This window comes from Callorhinus ursinus, unplaced genomic scaffold (assembly GCF_003265705.2).
Source record: "Callorhinus ursinus isolate GAN/ISIS: 27379988/994484 unplaced genomic scaffold, GSC_fseal_2.0 scaffold24, whole genome shotgun sequence".
In the NCBI taxonomy this organism is placed as follows: Eukaryota; Metazoa; Chordata; class Mammalia; order Carnivora; family Otariidae; genus Callorhinus; species Callorhinus ursinus.
Window position 1 is genome coordinate 6,655,983 of NW_027397086.1, and position 14,647 is coordinate 6,670,629.

Sequence of the window (14,647 nt, forward strand, 5' to 3'; positions counted from 1 at the left end):
GGCCACGCCGGAACCGGAAGTGCCGGTGGGCGGGAGGGGCGGGGCCTGGGGGGAGGGGCTGGAAGCGCTGGGGAATCGGCCTGGTAGTGACCCCGACAGCCCCCAGCCGGACTCTCATCCTCGGGGAACCTCACTCTTGCTGTCCGAGGAGCGGACACTCCGTCCCCGCGCAGGCCCAGCATCGTGGACATCATAACTGCGCTCAGCTTCCCTCCTGAATCCGAGGAGCCCCTGGCCCTGGAAGGGGCCTGCGCGGACACAGCCGCGGACGCGGGGGCTCATCACTGCCCAGACTGAGGGTGCCCGGGCCCCCAGGAGAAGGTTGCCGGCGCTGCCTGTCGAGTGCTGGGCAGACTTCTTTGAGAGAAAGACCTTCGAGCTGAGGTCTGAGTAGTTCTTCTACCTCCAGGAGTGACGGGAGCGGGAGACCCTAATTCTCGTAACTTAGAACCTTGAACGCCACCACAGAGCTTGGAGGAAGGTGCCCCTGCCTTGTGCACAGTGACTCTATTGTTAACGGACTGGGAGACTTTAAAGACGTTTAAAGTGTATCCAAAGTGCTGACAAGACAAAACATTTGGACTTGGCCCTGCGAGTGTAGTGGTCACCTGGGCCTGGCAGGTAGGGGACGGGGAGAGGAAGATGACCCTGTGGTCACCATTCTGACGGGAAGGGCGAGGTCCTAGGGGCCGAGAAGTCAGTCCTGGCTGGAGAGGCATATCCTGGTGGGAAGCCGAATCCCCAGAGTATGAGATGGGGAAAGATGAGAGTGGGGGGACTAAGGGCAGAGTCAAGGACAACTCTGGTGCCAGAATTGAGTGCCTGGGCAGTTGCTTGAGGGATTAATAGGCCTTAACCTTAGGTTTAATTGGGTCTTTGTTTTCATATAATTGTACTTTTTTTTTTTTAATATTTTGTTTTTAAGTAATCTCTACCCCCAACCTGGGGCTGGAACTTACAACCCCAAGATCAAGAGTCACATGGTCTACTGACAGAGCCAGCCAGGTGCCCCCAGTTGTACTTTGGCCTTTAATAAAGGCCAATAGTTAATGAAATATGGCTCTTTTGTTATTGTCTCAAATACTTCTCATTGAATTGTGTCTACAGATAAAAAAATTATTGCCAGATTATGATGCTATCTAATCTTGGGTACTAAAGATACAGACTCTTACGCTGGGAAATAGGTGCCGAATAAAAGTCTCAGGGGTCCTGGAAACAGGCAAAGCCCACCTGCCTTTCAGCTCCATTTCTTGAAAGAAATCTTTGTGACCCAGGCAGGCCACAAGACAACAGAAATTCATATCCCCAGAACTTACTGGTCAGAAGGAACTTTAAACCAGAAATGCCCATTTTACAAGTAAAGAAATAGCCTGTTCTGGTGAATGAAATAATGGCCGTGCTTATGACTGTGGATCTCCCAGTCATGGAGGCAGAATTTTAAAAGTCTATGTCAGGGATGACTGCATGCTGAGGGTATAAAACCACACAGTGCCTGGCAGTACCTTAGATAAAGTGGTCAAGAGAGATGTCCCTGAGGAGGTGACACTGATCAGGGACCTGAAAGAAGTGAAGGAGGGAGCCAAGCAAAGGCCCAGAGACAGGGCTGACTTGGTATATTCCAGAAACAGAAAGGTCATGCTGGACTGCAAGGGTGAGAAGAGATGAGATGGAAGTAGAGGGGTAGAGGGGCTGCTGTAAAGTTTTGTAGGCTGAGGAAAGGATGTGGTCTACCTCATGGGACAACACTGGAAATTCTGGGCAGTGACGTGAGCTGACTTAAGTTTGAAGAGGGTCCCTTTAACAGCTGTCTTGAGAATACATGGGAATAAGAGCCAGTAGCAGAGGTGATGTAAAAGGTGACACCAGGGACACCTGGGTGGCTCAGTCGGTTAAGCAGCTGCCTTTGGCTCGGGTCATGATCCCAGGGTCCTGGGATCGAGTCCCACATCAGGCTTCTTGCTCAGTGGGGAGCCTGCTTCTCCCTCTGCCTGCCTCTCTCCCTGCTTGTGCTCTCTCTCTCTCTGACAAATAAATAAATAAAATCTTAAAAAAATTAAAAAATAAAAGGTGACACCAACAGTTTAGGTGACAGACAGTGGTAGCTTAGGCCAGGCAGTTGCCATTAAGAGTGGTGGGAAGATGTTGGGTTATTTTGAAAGTAGAGGCTGCAGAATTTACTGGTGTGTTGGATGTGGCGTTGTAAGAGAAACAGGAGCAACAGATAACTTCCAAGTTCAGAAAGATGTGCACAATCGTTAGCACTAAAAGAACTATAAGCATTTGGAAAATATGACAGCAAAGTCCCTGTGCACCATTCAACTTACTTTTAAGACTAATCCATGCCAAGATTGTCCTCTGTCTGCTCTGTTCTCCATACCCATCCACTTCTTGGAAGTCTGCCTCACTGTGGTCTGTGGCAAGGCCCATTCATTCATTCATCCAACAAGCATCCATGTGTTGGGCCTGGAGACTAGGTGAACCAAATCAGGTGTCAGCCATGGTTGACTTCCAGGCTGGCTGTAGAGACACACATAAACGTTTAACATTTAACATTTAACTCAGTATATTTGGGGCTAAAGAGAGGATTGCACTTGGGACATGGGGCACTTGGCTGGCTCAGTCAAAAGAGCACTACAGTTTTTTGTTTTTTTTAAGATTTTATTTATTTAGTAGGGAGAGAGAGAGGAAGCACAAGCAGGGGGAGTGGCAGGCAGAGGGAGAAGCAGGCTCCTCGCCGAGCAGGGAGCCCGATGTTGGACTCGATCCCAAGACCCTGAGATCATAACCTGAGCCAAAGGCAGATGCTTAACCAACTGAGCCACCCAGGCGTCCCTTGAAGAGCACTACTCTTGATCTCAGGGTCGTGAGTTCGAGTCCTATGATGGATGTAGAGATTACTAAAAATAAATAAACGACAACAAAACAAAAACAGAAAGCTTGGGACAAAAGGGACGTAGTATACCAATTTAGTCCAAAGCTAAAGCCCATTCATAGAACCCCATAAAGGAATGGAAGAAGGCTTCCTCGAGCCTGACAGCAACAAGGGGGCAACCTGGCTTTAACTAGTGCTCTAAGAGGTGTTGGGGCATCTTTGTTAACGGCAATGGAGTGACACTAGAGTGATTCGTGCTTGCTGGTTGAGGCAACAATGAAACTGCCCAGTCAGAAAGCCTGAGCAGCTTCCCTGCTTTGTGAATTCTTTAACTTTCAGGACCCAACTCAAGTGTTCATTTCACTGGGTACATTAATACCAATGATATTTTGAGGGACTGTTATACATTAGATCTTGTGCTAAGAGTTTTCCATGGTCCTAATCCTCAAAAATACCTATTTCACAGGTGAGAAAACTGAGACTCAGAGAGGGGAGGGGATCTGCCAAGAGTCTCAGCGAGCACGAGGCAACGGAGCAGGAATTTGAAATCGGAACGGATTCACTAAAAAGCCCTGAATGCTTTCTCGCGCCACATGCTGCCTCCACTAGAACGGTTTATGGAGTTGGGAGTATAGCTGTCGGATCCTGCCTCTCCCCGCCAGTTCGGATTTTAAAGTCTTCCAAGGTAGAAGCCGTGTTAATTCATCTCTGAAAATCCTCAGCCCTCATCCCTTCCACCCCCAGGACACTGGCGCGCAGCTCAGAGCAGCGGACTGGGCATCCTGCAAGGTCTACCGAATGCATGAATGAACGAGTAAATGACAGGATGGACGAATTCGAGTCCTCACTGTGCCATCTCCGGTAAGCTGCCGGTCACCCGGGCCTCGGCTTCACCAAGGGGTCGGCTCAGGAGATGAGGCGGACCGGAGCAATCGCGGGTGCGCGGCTCTTCCGGGCGGGGCTAGACGGGCCGAACCACGGCGCTCCCCAGGCGAGGGGGTGGAGGTGTCGGGGGCGGGGCTAGGGCTCCCTCGCGGCGGGGCCATTGGCCGCGCCCGCCGCCACCCGGCAGTAGTTGCGGAGGTCAGGCCCGCCCCTTCCTTTTTCCTTGGCTTCTTTCCGGCGGCGGCAGCGGCAGATAGTGCAGACATGGTGAGGGCGGTGGAATCGGGTGCCATCCGCGCGCTGTGGGGCTCGGGGCCAGGGGTGGGGAGCTCGAGGTGAGCGCTGGGGTTCCTTCTGCCAGCCGGGCCTGTGAGGCGCCGTGCGGAGTGGCCTTGCGCCACCACCGCTGGTCTCCCGCGCTCTCCCCTGTTGGCTTGGGCCCGGAGAGGTGATCCCGCGCTGTCGGCGCCTCCGTCTTCCCGTCTGCGGAGTGGCGGTAGCGGCTCAGCCTCGTGGCGGACCTGGACGAAGGCGGGCCCGCCAGGTGCTCGGTTACCCTGCCCCAGGCACGGCCTAGGCGAGGGAAGCCAGGCCCCCAGCGCGCCCCTCCTGGGGCTGGCCTCGCCGCGGGTGGAGGGGAGGATGGCCGCTGGGCGGGATGAGGCGGCCCTGCCGGCTGTTTGACCCCGACCTGTACTTGCGCTCAGGCCAAGATTAAGGCTCGAGACCTTCGCGGCAAGAAGAAAGAGGAGCTGCTTAAACAGCTGGAAGACCTGAAGGTGGAGCTGTCCCAGCTGCGCGTCGCCAAAGTGACAGGCGGCGCGGCTTCCAAGCTCTCCAAGATGTGAGTGAGGGGCGGCTGAATTCCGGTTCTCTGGTGTGGGGGACACCAGTGCATCGGAAGCATTTGTGGGTTTTCGAAGTTGGCTGAAGGAAGCGTTGGGTTAAGTGATCATGGAACGGACCCGTGGGTTGGAGTGTCATGCGCGTCCTGACCCAGCTTCTCTGGGCTCCCCGTACTTGCACCCAGCCGCATGGGACACTCCCTGTGTGATTTTTCTCCTGTTCGCCTTGGATCATTTTGTCCTTTTGCCTGGAGTGCTCAGCTTCTCTCTGACCGGAGAAAGAACGGGTTGTTCCTCAAGACCCTTTTTCACCCTGCCTTGAAAAGTATAATTGGACCCTTTTTTACTACCTCCCACCAGCACTTGATTTTTTTTCCCTCACTTGGTAGGTGGGTACCTTTCTCCCACCCCTCACTTGAGTTGTAGTTAACTTACTGATTTACATGCATCAAGCATCAGGACTTGTGAAAGGGACATGGGTTTGGAGTCCATTGAACTGGGCACACATTCCTCTTTTGCCACATCGTACCTAATGGGTGTGCTGACTCACCACCCAGGAGGTTTTGTTTTGTTTTGCTCTTCTCTGAAATGGGGGAGCGCCTGGGTGGCTCTCGTTAAGCGTCCGCCTTCGGCTCAGGTCATGATCCCAGGGTCCTGGGATCGAGCCCCGCATCGGGCTCCCTGCTCGGCGGGAAGCCTGCTTCTCCCTCTCCCACTCCCCCTGCTTGTGTTCCCTCTCTCGCTGTGTCTCTCTTTGTCAAATAAATAAAATCTTTAAAAAATAAAATAAAATGGGCCCCCAACAACCAACCTCTGGTGCGGGGAGGGGGTTGGATGAGTTGGGGAACACACAAGTTGCATGCTGAGTCCTCAAGACCGTGTTTACCAGCTATTTCCCCCACCTTGCCTGCTATTCAACATGACTCAGATCACTTATTCCCAGCCTATTCCTAGGTTTATCCTTTCCCCCCATCGCCTTTCTACTTCTCAAACGTCTTGTTTCTCCCTCCCAAGCGGCCCCTCCTGTGACTCCTTAATTTGGTCGCCCGGCTTGTGGGATGATTTCCCACAGCTCATTCAGGTCGGCATCGGTTAGGTCTTCACAGCTCTGAGGCTATATGGCCTGGGATGGAAGATCTTTCCTAATCTACCCTCCACTTCTTCAGCTTCTCAGAAGCCCTTCCCTGTCCCTACTTGTGAGATGCCCACCTCCTAGGGTCTTTGGGCCTTACCCCCAAAACACTTGCCTCCTGGACTGGGTTAGGTACCTCTTGGGTGAATACGGATGAGCTGGTGGGGAATACTCCTGCCTTATGACATCTGGGTCAGGTCCTGAGTAAGATGCCTTTGAGGGGGTGGCAGCATTGTAGGGCTCCACCACCTTCACTGATGGCTCTCTCTTTTGCAGCCGAGTTGTTCGCAAATCCATCGCCCGCGTTCTCACGGTCATCAACCAGACGCAGAAAGAGAACCTCAGGAAATTCTACAAGGTGAGCCTGGGCTAGGGGAGTTAGGATGCTTGGCTGCAGGGAGCAAAGTTCCAGCCCTCCCTTGGCCAGAAAAAGAGCTTCTGCTGGGGTGCATGGGACTGGGCTTTACAGAGCCTTTCCAACTTGTAGGTGGGTTTGCTTCTTAACCAGCATCTTACCACTAGCATGGCACGCAGACCATATTTCCTCAGGGCTGCAGCTGTCTTTAAGAATGAAAGCAAAGATGATGTGGTATGTAGAAAACTTATTGCAAGGCTCCTTTAGTAAATATTTAATTTCTTAATCATAACTGATACCTTAATAGTTGAAAATATTAATCTCTGAGGTTTTATTGTAGGAATCAGTATAAACTTTTTATGAAAACAATGATTTTTTTTAAGTAATTTTAAATGCTGTACATCTTTCACATTTTAAACTCTTCAGAGGTTTTGCATCTTTAATAGCCTTATATGAAACGTGTGTGTTTGGAGTCATCTTTCCTAAATTCTTCATTTCCATTAAAAACATGTATTATGGCTAGCTTTTTAGCTGACAGATAAAACCTTTCAGATTGATACATTTTGGAAATCAACAGTGTGGTGAGAGTCTGGCTGGAGCCTTGGGTTTTGAATTCATCCTCACCAGCTGAGTGAATTTGGGCCGTCTGTGAGAATTAAGTGTTTTAGTTGTCTTAACCAGCACTATGTCAGTCACTTTCAAGCATCTGATACTCTCATTTTTCGGATGGGAACCTCAGGGTGTAGAGAGGTTAAATTGCCCAGAGTCACCTACAGTGAATGGAGTGATTGGGTCTGTGTTCCAAACCATGTCTTAGGGAGGGGTGGATTGAGTGCTCCTGGGAGAATTCCACAGGTGTTTGGCCCCTTGGCCTAGGATTTTTACGACCATTTTTGGTCTTACCCTTAATACTGGCGTTATCAGGGCTTAAGTAGTGAAGCAGAACCAGTAAGAGATCTCTCTTAAAGTCAATTGGTGAGGGGCTTTGAGTATATCACAAAACGGCTTTACATCAACATCCCAGTTAGCGTTTGAATAGCTGGAGGCTTTGACCTGTCAAAAAAGCCCTCATGGTGGGCCCGGGCTGGCTGTCCCAGGGGACAGTAGCATGTACTGTTGGGTTGGGGGGGTGACGCCATCCCTGGATGTGTGTACATTTGTGTGTGGGAGCGTCTTTCTGAGAATTGGGCTTGAAACTCTTTGATCAGGCTCTGGGGGGACCATAGAGGTGGTCGTCAGGAAGAATTGTCTTCTTCCAGTGCCTCTGGAAGAGGCACTGTGGTAGTTCTGTCCGATAGACTTTCTCTAGTGCTCTAAGTGCTCTGTCTGCACCATCCGGTACAGTGACCTCGGGCCACATGGTGGCTGTGGTGGTTGAAGGCCTGGGTTTTTAATGGTGACTGCGTGTGTGGCTAGTGCCTCCTCTGGCAGACAACCGAGCTCTGAGGGCTTAGTCGGGCTGAAATGGACGAGGCCCTGGCCTGTGCTGCAGGTAACCGGGATGTGGGTGGGTGAAGACTCGTGCTTCCGAGCCCCCACCTTAGCGCTTACTCCCATCTGCATGGCTGGTTTCGGCAGCTCTCTGCCCTGACACTGTTACCCCACTTAGCTCACCCCAGTCCTGTGCCTCCGCCTCTGAGCTGTTGGCAGTTTCCAGAAAGCACCTGAGCTGCCATTCTTCGGGGCTTTTGTGTATGCTGTTTTCCCCCCCTTGGAAGTGGTGTTCACCAAGTTGCTTGCTTTCCAGGCTCTTGCCAGTCATTAGGTGAAGCCTTCTTAATCTCTTTCCTCCCACCAGTGATGGGCCACTTGTTAGCTTGTTCAGTCTTTCGCACTGGGCTGGGGGCTCCTTGAGCAGGGACCAAGTCTGATTCATCACTAGGACAGCTCCCCCCACAGGGCCTTAGTCCCCTGCTGGGCTGGGTGTACTACACCTCCTCACACTCAGGTCTACAGAGTAACCTGCGCACCCCCGTGGCCTCCTTCAGTGGCTTCCGGCATCCTCCCCATGCCCCCCAGCAGCTCGGTTCCAGCTTCTGGGGCTTCCTTTGCTGCCACAGTAGCTCCTAAACCCTGGTGCTCAGACACCCCCTGCTCTCCCGTCACCCAGGGTAAGAAGTACAAGCCCCTGGATCTGCGACCCAAGAAGACACGTGCCATGCGCCGCCGGCTGAACAAGCACGAGGAGAACCTGAAGACCAAGAAGCAGCAGCGGAAGGAGCGGCTGTACCCGCTGCGGAAGTACGCGGTCAAAGCCTGAGCACTGGCGTCAATAAAACACAGACAAACTGGCTGGTGTTGCTTTGTGTTTGCGGGCGTTTCGACTGACCGAGCTGGAGAGGTGGGCTGCTGTACCCTGGTGTGGGGCCGTGACAGTCCTGGCCACGGGGATCTGGTGGGTTCTCTGTTGGGGTTGGTTTGGGGGCTGTGATGTGGAAGTGCCCTCACTGTCCTTTCATGAGTTCATTCCGCCAGGTTGCATGGGCTCTGGGCAGGGAGAGACGGGCTTGAGATCTGAGAACCATTGTGGTGGTGATATATCCGAGAGGCTCTGGGTGATCTGATCGAGCAGCGGACTTTGGCATCTTGCCTGGTCAGCAGCTCCAGACACTAAGAGTTTCCCATCTGGGATGAAGGCGCAGGCATGGGCCACATCCAGGACTCCCTGCCGAAAGCATTTCACTTTTGGGGTGCATGTCCTGCCTGTCCCCAGCCTCCCCTGGCAGGCCTTTTACTACACCCTTGGGTGCTATGCCCACAGGCCTTACCTTCAGGGTCTCAATGCATTTTCCTGTGTTGCAGTCCCAGACTTTAACCTGGAAATAAAAACAAGCAGAAGGGTGGGGAGACCTCACCCCACAAGTCTGGCATCCTTAAAATCACTTTGGGGTGAGTCCTAGCCAACCTCTTAACCCCTTGGCCTGGGTTTTGTTGTCTGTGAGGTATGTTTAACATGCTCAGAATATCTGATGCAAAAACTCAGTGTAGTGCAATTTCCTTTTCCCTGAAGCTATGATGAGTCTTAAAAATGTCAATGCCAGGGGTACCTGGGTGGTGCAGTTGGTTAAGCCTCTGATTCTTGGTTTGGGCTCAGGGTCATGAGTTCGAGCCCTGCGTTGGACTGAGCAGGGAGTTTGAGATTTTCTCTCTGCCTTTCCTCCCTCCCTGCTCCCACGCACACTTGAAAAAAAAGGAGGCACCTGAGTGGCTCGGTGTGTTAAAACGTCAGCCCTTGGCTCAGGTCATGGTCCCGGGATCCTGGGATTGAGCCACACGTTGGGCTTCCTGCTCAGTGGGGAGTCTCCTTCTCTCTCTGCACCCTCCTGTTAGCTCATGTTCTCTTGTGTGCATGCTTTCAAAATCTTTACAAAATAAAAATTAAAAAGTGTCAATGCCACTTGGGCCAGCACAGAGCTTAGTGCCACGCATTAGTTACAGAAGTGGTTGGCACCTGGGTTCTGCCCATGGCACCCTCCTATTTAGGGCAGATAGGATGTGGACATTTCTAGACTGCAGAGGGCTCTGCTAAAGGAAGGTGTGGGGATAGGATTTTGCCAGGACGATGGGCCTGGTGGGGTGGGTTTACCATGTGGGAGTAGCCGGCACTGGCCAGCTGTGACCCATCGGGAGAAAGCAATGCTCTTCACCCAGGTAACATGGCCCTTGAGCTGAACAAGCAGGCTTCTGGTAGAGGGCTTCCAAATGTGGATAGTCTTACCCAGGAGCCAGAAGCCTGGACAGCAGACAGCTCTAAGCCCATGGGTCTGGAACCAGCAGGGGGCCAGCCTAGAACCCAGGGCAACCCAGCTCATCAGGAGGCCAGATGCCGAGTAGCACAGGCAGCTGATGTTGCCCCTGTGGCCCTCCAGCTCTTGGTGGAAGGTTGCTGGGGTCCCCATCCGCAGGTCCCAGATGCAGATAGTGGAGTCCCAGGAGCCAGTGGCCTGCAGACATCTGCCGTGAGCATGAACCAGCCAGGCCATGCCCACCGTTGTGGTTCCTAGCTGGCCAGACTCCAAGAAAGCAGACATTCTGGACCCTGCTGAATTTCCCAGCTTATAGATGAGGGGACAGGCTCAGAAGAGCAGAGTCACCCAGTCAAGGTCTGGAATTTTAACCATGGCTCAGCCCCAAGTAGGAAAGTGAATGTGGGCTCCAGGTTCCTTGAGGTAGGGTCGGGCACAGGTGGTGTGGCTCACCAGTGAGTTTGAGCTGGGTGCGAAGTCACTGCTCTGGATGGAGTCTCGGTGCCCTCCCAAGTGGTGCAGCATCTGCCCGGACTACAGGAGAGAGCCCTGAGCTTTGGATTTGGAGGGCACCAGGTTCTAGGCCTCAGATGGGTCAGATCAGGCCCTCCTTGTGGGCTGCCTGGGTAATGTGACACAGGGTCTGGGGTGACGCCAGAGACCTTGACGGGAGAGGACAGTCCAGGCCGGGGGGACCTCATTGGCAGATGGATTGCCAGCTGTGGGTGTGGGCTGTGGGGAAGATGGAATGACCTTTCTGGGGCCACTGTCGGGGGTGGGGTGTATCTCCTCTGGGTCCCAGGTCCCGCTCTGGCCACCCTCCCACACACCTGCACCTCCCAGAACGTCACCTGCCTGTCCCAGCCACCTGATGCCAGCTGCTTTCCATCAGGGCTGAAGCTGACCATCTCCACACTCTGCTGGTAACCTGCAGAGACCGGGTTGGAGGCAGGGCAAGGTGGAAGGGGACACTGGCTGCTTGGCTCCCGTCCCATCTCACTTACCCTTGAGGACACACAGACACTTAGCTTCTGCTACATCCCACAGCCGGATGGTACAATCATGGGAGGTGGTGGCAAAAAGGCGGCCATCAGGGGAGAAGCGGCAGAACTGCCTAGGGCCTGGGGAAGCAGCTGTAGTCAGGGAACGGGGTGCTGCCCTCCCCTTCTGGCCCTTGCTGACCGGCCCCTGCTAATTTCTCCAGCCTTAGCACCTCCCTTCCCTCTCCTCACTCCCTTCCAACCGTCCAGCCACCTGGCAAGCCGAGCTTCCGTGGCTTGGCCTAGAACACCCAACCCTGATTTGCCCATTTATAAAATCAGCACCAAAAGTGAATGCAGGCGCCTCACAGAAACTTCTTTGAGAGCTCACCCTGGGTTCAGAGTCCCAGCGCTGGACTTCCCATATTAATAGCATTAGTCAATCTGCCCTGTGATTACCAGAATTTTGTCTCAATTATAGTAGTTACATCTACTGAGTCCTTACTGGGTGCTAGGCCCTTGGCTTGCCTTATCTCGTCCCATAGGGTAGCAACTATCCCTTATTCTAAAGAGAAGGGAAATAGAGGCTCGCTCAGGTGACATGACTTACGATCACAGTCAAAAAAGTCGCTAAACAGATAAACCGTAAGGGACATTATGCTAAGTGAAATAAGTCACAAAAAGGAACACTGTATGATTATACTTAGACAAGGTACTTAGAGTAAATTCATTGAGACAGAAAGAATGGTGGTTGCCAGGGGCTGGGGCAAGGGAGGAATGGGGAGTTTAATGGGTATAGAGTTTACATTTTGCAAGATGAAGAGTCCTGGAGACAAGTTGCATAATGAACATACTTAACACTATTGAACTGCATTTAAAAAATGGTTACGATGGTAAATATGTATATTTTAAAACAGTAGTAGGATTGGGGCACCCAGCTGCCTCCATCAGTAGAGCATGCTACTCTTGATCTCAGGGTCATGAGCTCGAGCCCCATGTTGGGTGTAGAGATTATTTAAAAAATTAAAAACAACAAAAAACAAAGTAGTAGGCTTTGAGTCCAGGTATGTCGGAGTCAGAGGCCCCAGGGAACAGGTCCTGTGTCCTTGCCCTCCTGCTCCAGCCCTGCCCAGGCTGTCTTGTCCAGATGCCCAGCCCAGATGTCAGAGGTCACTGTGATAGGCTCTGCAGAATGCCAGACAGAACCACGGGCCTCTGTGTCCACATCCAGCCTGAGGAGCCCCGCCTGCATGGCCAGTCAGCCTCCACAGCAGCCGCCCGCTCTGGGTCTCCCAGCCGTAAACAGCCATCCTCAGAGGCTGTCAGCAGCCTCTGGCCATCCGGAGAGAAGGTGGAGGAGTTGACCTGGAAGGAGAGCACAAAAGTAGTTCCATCCTGGGGCAAGAACCACCTGTCTGCTCAACCCTGACCCCAGACTCCAGGCTAGCCCTAAACACTGCCCAGGATCCCCGGGTGGGAGCTTGGACTTCAGGCCTCCCTCTACAACCAGAGCCCAGAATGCAGGAACCACTCTTGCAGTCTGAGGCAAGAACTTGGAGCCCTCTCTGGATTCCTGTAAAACCTGAGCCTGAAGCTCAGAGGCCTCACTGAAGGTAGAGCCTGGAGCCTTCTCTAGAAGCAGAGCCTGGCACCCCACAGCCAAGAGCCCATTCTAGAGCTGGAGCCTAGAACTAAGAGTTCAAGATCTACTCTAAGCCCCGGGTTCACTTTAAAGCCAAGGTCAAAAGAACACTAGTCAACCAGGAGTTTGAGCCGTCTAGAACCAGAGCTTAGAATCTGTAGTCCATTCTGGAGCTGGGGGCCAGAGAATACCAGGCAGAATCAGGAACCACTCTAGACCCAAAGCCAGGAGCCTAGAGTCGGCAGAGCCCTGCTGGACCTCACCTCCCCGCGGGGCCGGCCGAAGAATTTCACTCTCCTCACGGCCAGCGGCCCTGGGGCCCCGCTGTTCATGGGCCCCGGGCCGCCCGCCCCGGTGGGCTCTCTCGTAGGCCGGTGCTAGGCCGGCCCGCGGGCCCTCACTTGGGACAGGGTAGAGGGGATGGAGGAAGTTGTGTACAACCGGTCTCCGTGGCAGTCGGGGCGGGGCGCGCAGCCCCCGTGGGGTCTCCGGGAAGCCAAGAGGACAGGTTGGGAGAGATGGTTCTCAGCCCCTGGGAGGTGGGGCCGCGGCGGGCAGAACCACCCGCGGCCCGAATTAGGGACTTCCTCGCCCAGCAGCCGCGAGCCGGACCACGGCGGCCGCTAGAGGGCACCCCAGCCCCACACACCGCGCCTGCCCCAACCGGCGCACAGAGGCGAGCGGTTTGCGGAGGGCTCCCAGACCCCTTTGAGAGGAACCAGTTTCCCCATGTGCACAATGGGGTGGTTCATCCCTGCCCCCCGGGACTGCAGGCTTGAGCCAAGAGCAAGGTCTGGCACATGGTAAGTGCCCAGGAGAGCCCACCCTGGGACCAAGACCTCTTTCCTCCTGGAGTGCCCAGTTCTGAGGCTGAACAGCTCCAATGGAGCGGGCTGGAACTGAAACCCAGCTCTGCCCTGCAGAATGTGGGGGAACCAGAGGTAGTGTGTGTAAAGCACAGGGCATTAGAAAGTGGGGTCACTTGTTATCCTGGCAGCACAAAATGTGGCATCTGAGGATGTGGAGGATGTGGAGGTGGTGGGAGGAGGCCCCAGGAGCTGTCAGGTTCCTTGTTGGATAGTTGAAGCTGAATCCAGGCAAGAACAGGACTTGGTTTCAATGTTCATTTTACAGATGAGGGAACGGAAGCCCTACAAAGGTAGGGGGACTTGCCCAAGGTCACTCAGGCAATAGGAAAGGAACTGGGAGTTAGCCCATGTCTGTCTGACTTTGTGGGCCTGTATTAGGACCATCTGCCATGAATTCCAGGGGCCTTCAAGCAGATATCTAGATCCGTAACTCCTGGTACATCTGGGAAACTGAGGTTCTGAGGGGGCAGATTTGGCCCAGTCATCCAGCACCTCTATGGCAGAGCTGGGGCCAGGACCCAGTCCCTTCCCCACAATGGGACAGGGATGGAACAGAGACACCCTCCCTGCCACTGTCCAGTGGATTCCAGGCTCCCTGGGGGTGAGGGTGGGGCAGCTGGGCTTTGGGAGCTTCCAACTCAAGGGTTTCCACCCGTGACTCACCCCCTCCCACCCCCCCCCCCCCCCGCCCCAGACCTCTTGGCCAGACTCTTCTCACGAAATCCACTGTGCTCTTGCTCTATTTTAGGTCCCAGACAGTCAGGCGGGAGATGGGGCAACAATGGTGGCTTTGAGGCAGCCCCACCCCCATCCTAACTCCAGAAGGGCCCAGGTCACTGAGTTGGCTCCTCAAGGACCCGTCTGAGTTGGGCCTATAAGGCCACCACCTCATCCCCAGACATGGGTGCATACACAGCTCCCCATTACTGTCTGGCTCCCCAGGCCCTCTCCCCTCCCTCTGCACAAGCAAACCCTTCCCCCCTTCCCCGGGTCCATGCCCCATCTGGCATTTCCCCAGCCAATTGGTTGTTCCTGCTCTACCTGGAGGGCCCAGAACCACCTAACCTAGCCCAGCCCATCACTCCCAGAGCCCTTTGAAAAGACCTTGTCCCACCAGGCCTAGGGACTACTCAGCTGGTAGAGGTAGAGCTGGGGTTAAAATCTTTTTTGGGGGGCGCCTGGGTAGCTCAGTCAGTTAAGCATCTGACTCTTGATTTCAGCTCAGGTCATGATCTCACGGTTGTGAGAGGCCCTATGTCTGGCTCCATGCTGGGCATGGGGCCTGTTTAAGATTCTCTCCCTCTCCCTCTGCCTGCCCCTC

The 14,647-nt window shown here is 53.8% G+C and overlaps 2 protein-coding genes across 2 annotated transcripts; one reads left to right on the forward strand and one right to left on the reverse strand.

Moving 5' to 3' along the window:
- Window positions 1-3,847: 3,847 nt before the first annotated feature.
- RPL35 (ribosomal protein L35) lies at window positions 3,848-8,380 on the forward strand. Its single transcript, XM_025888025.2, has 4 exons — window positions 3,848-4,024; window positions 4,465-4,601; window positions 6,011-6,092; window positions 8,200-8,380. Exons 1-4 carry the CDS (start codon window positions 4,022-4,024, stop codon window positions 8,347-8,349), a joined length of 372 nt encoding a protein of 123 aa, XP_025743810.1. The 5' UTR covers window positions 3,848-4,021; the 3' UTR covers window positions 8,350-8,380.
- WDR38 (WD repeat domain 38) lies at window positions 8,359-12,789 on the reverse strand. Its single transcript, XM_073876745.1, is given in 12 exon segments — window positions 8,359-8,493; window positions 8,680-8,754; window positions 8,858-8,905; window positions 9,676-9,718; window positions 9,720-9,822; window positions 9,883-10,033; window positions 10,289-10,369; window positions 10,666-10,763; window positions 10,840-10,956; window positions 12,062-12,117; window positions 12,119-12,180; window positions 12,721-12,789. Coding segments are annotated over 12 exon segments (1,038 nt in total).
- Between the last annotated feature and the right edge of the window lie 1,858 nt (window positions 12,790-14,647).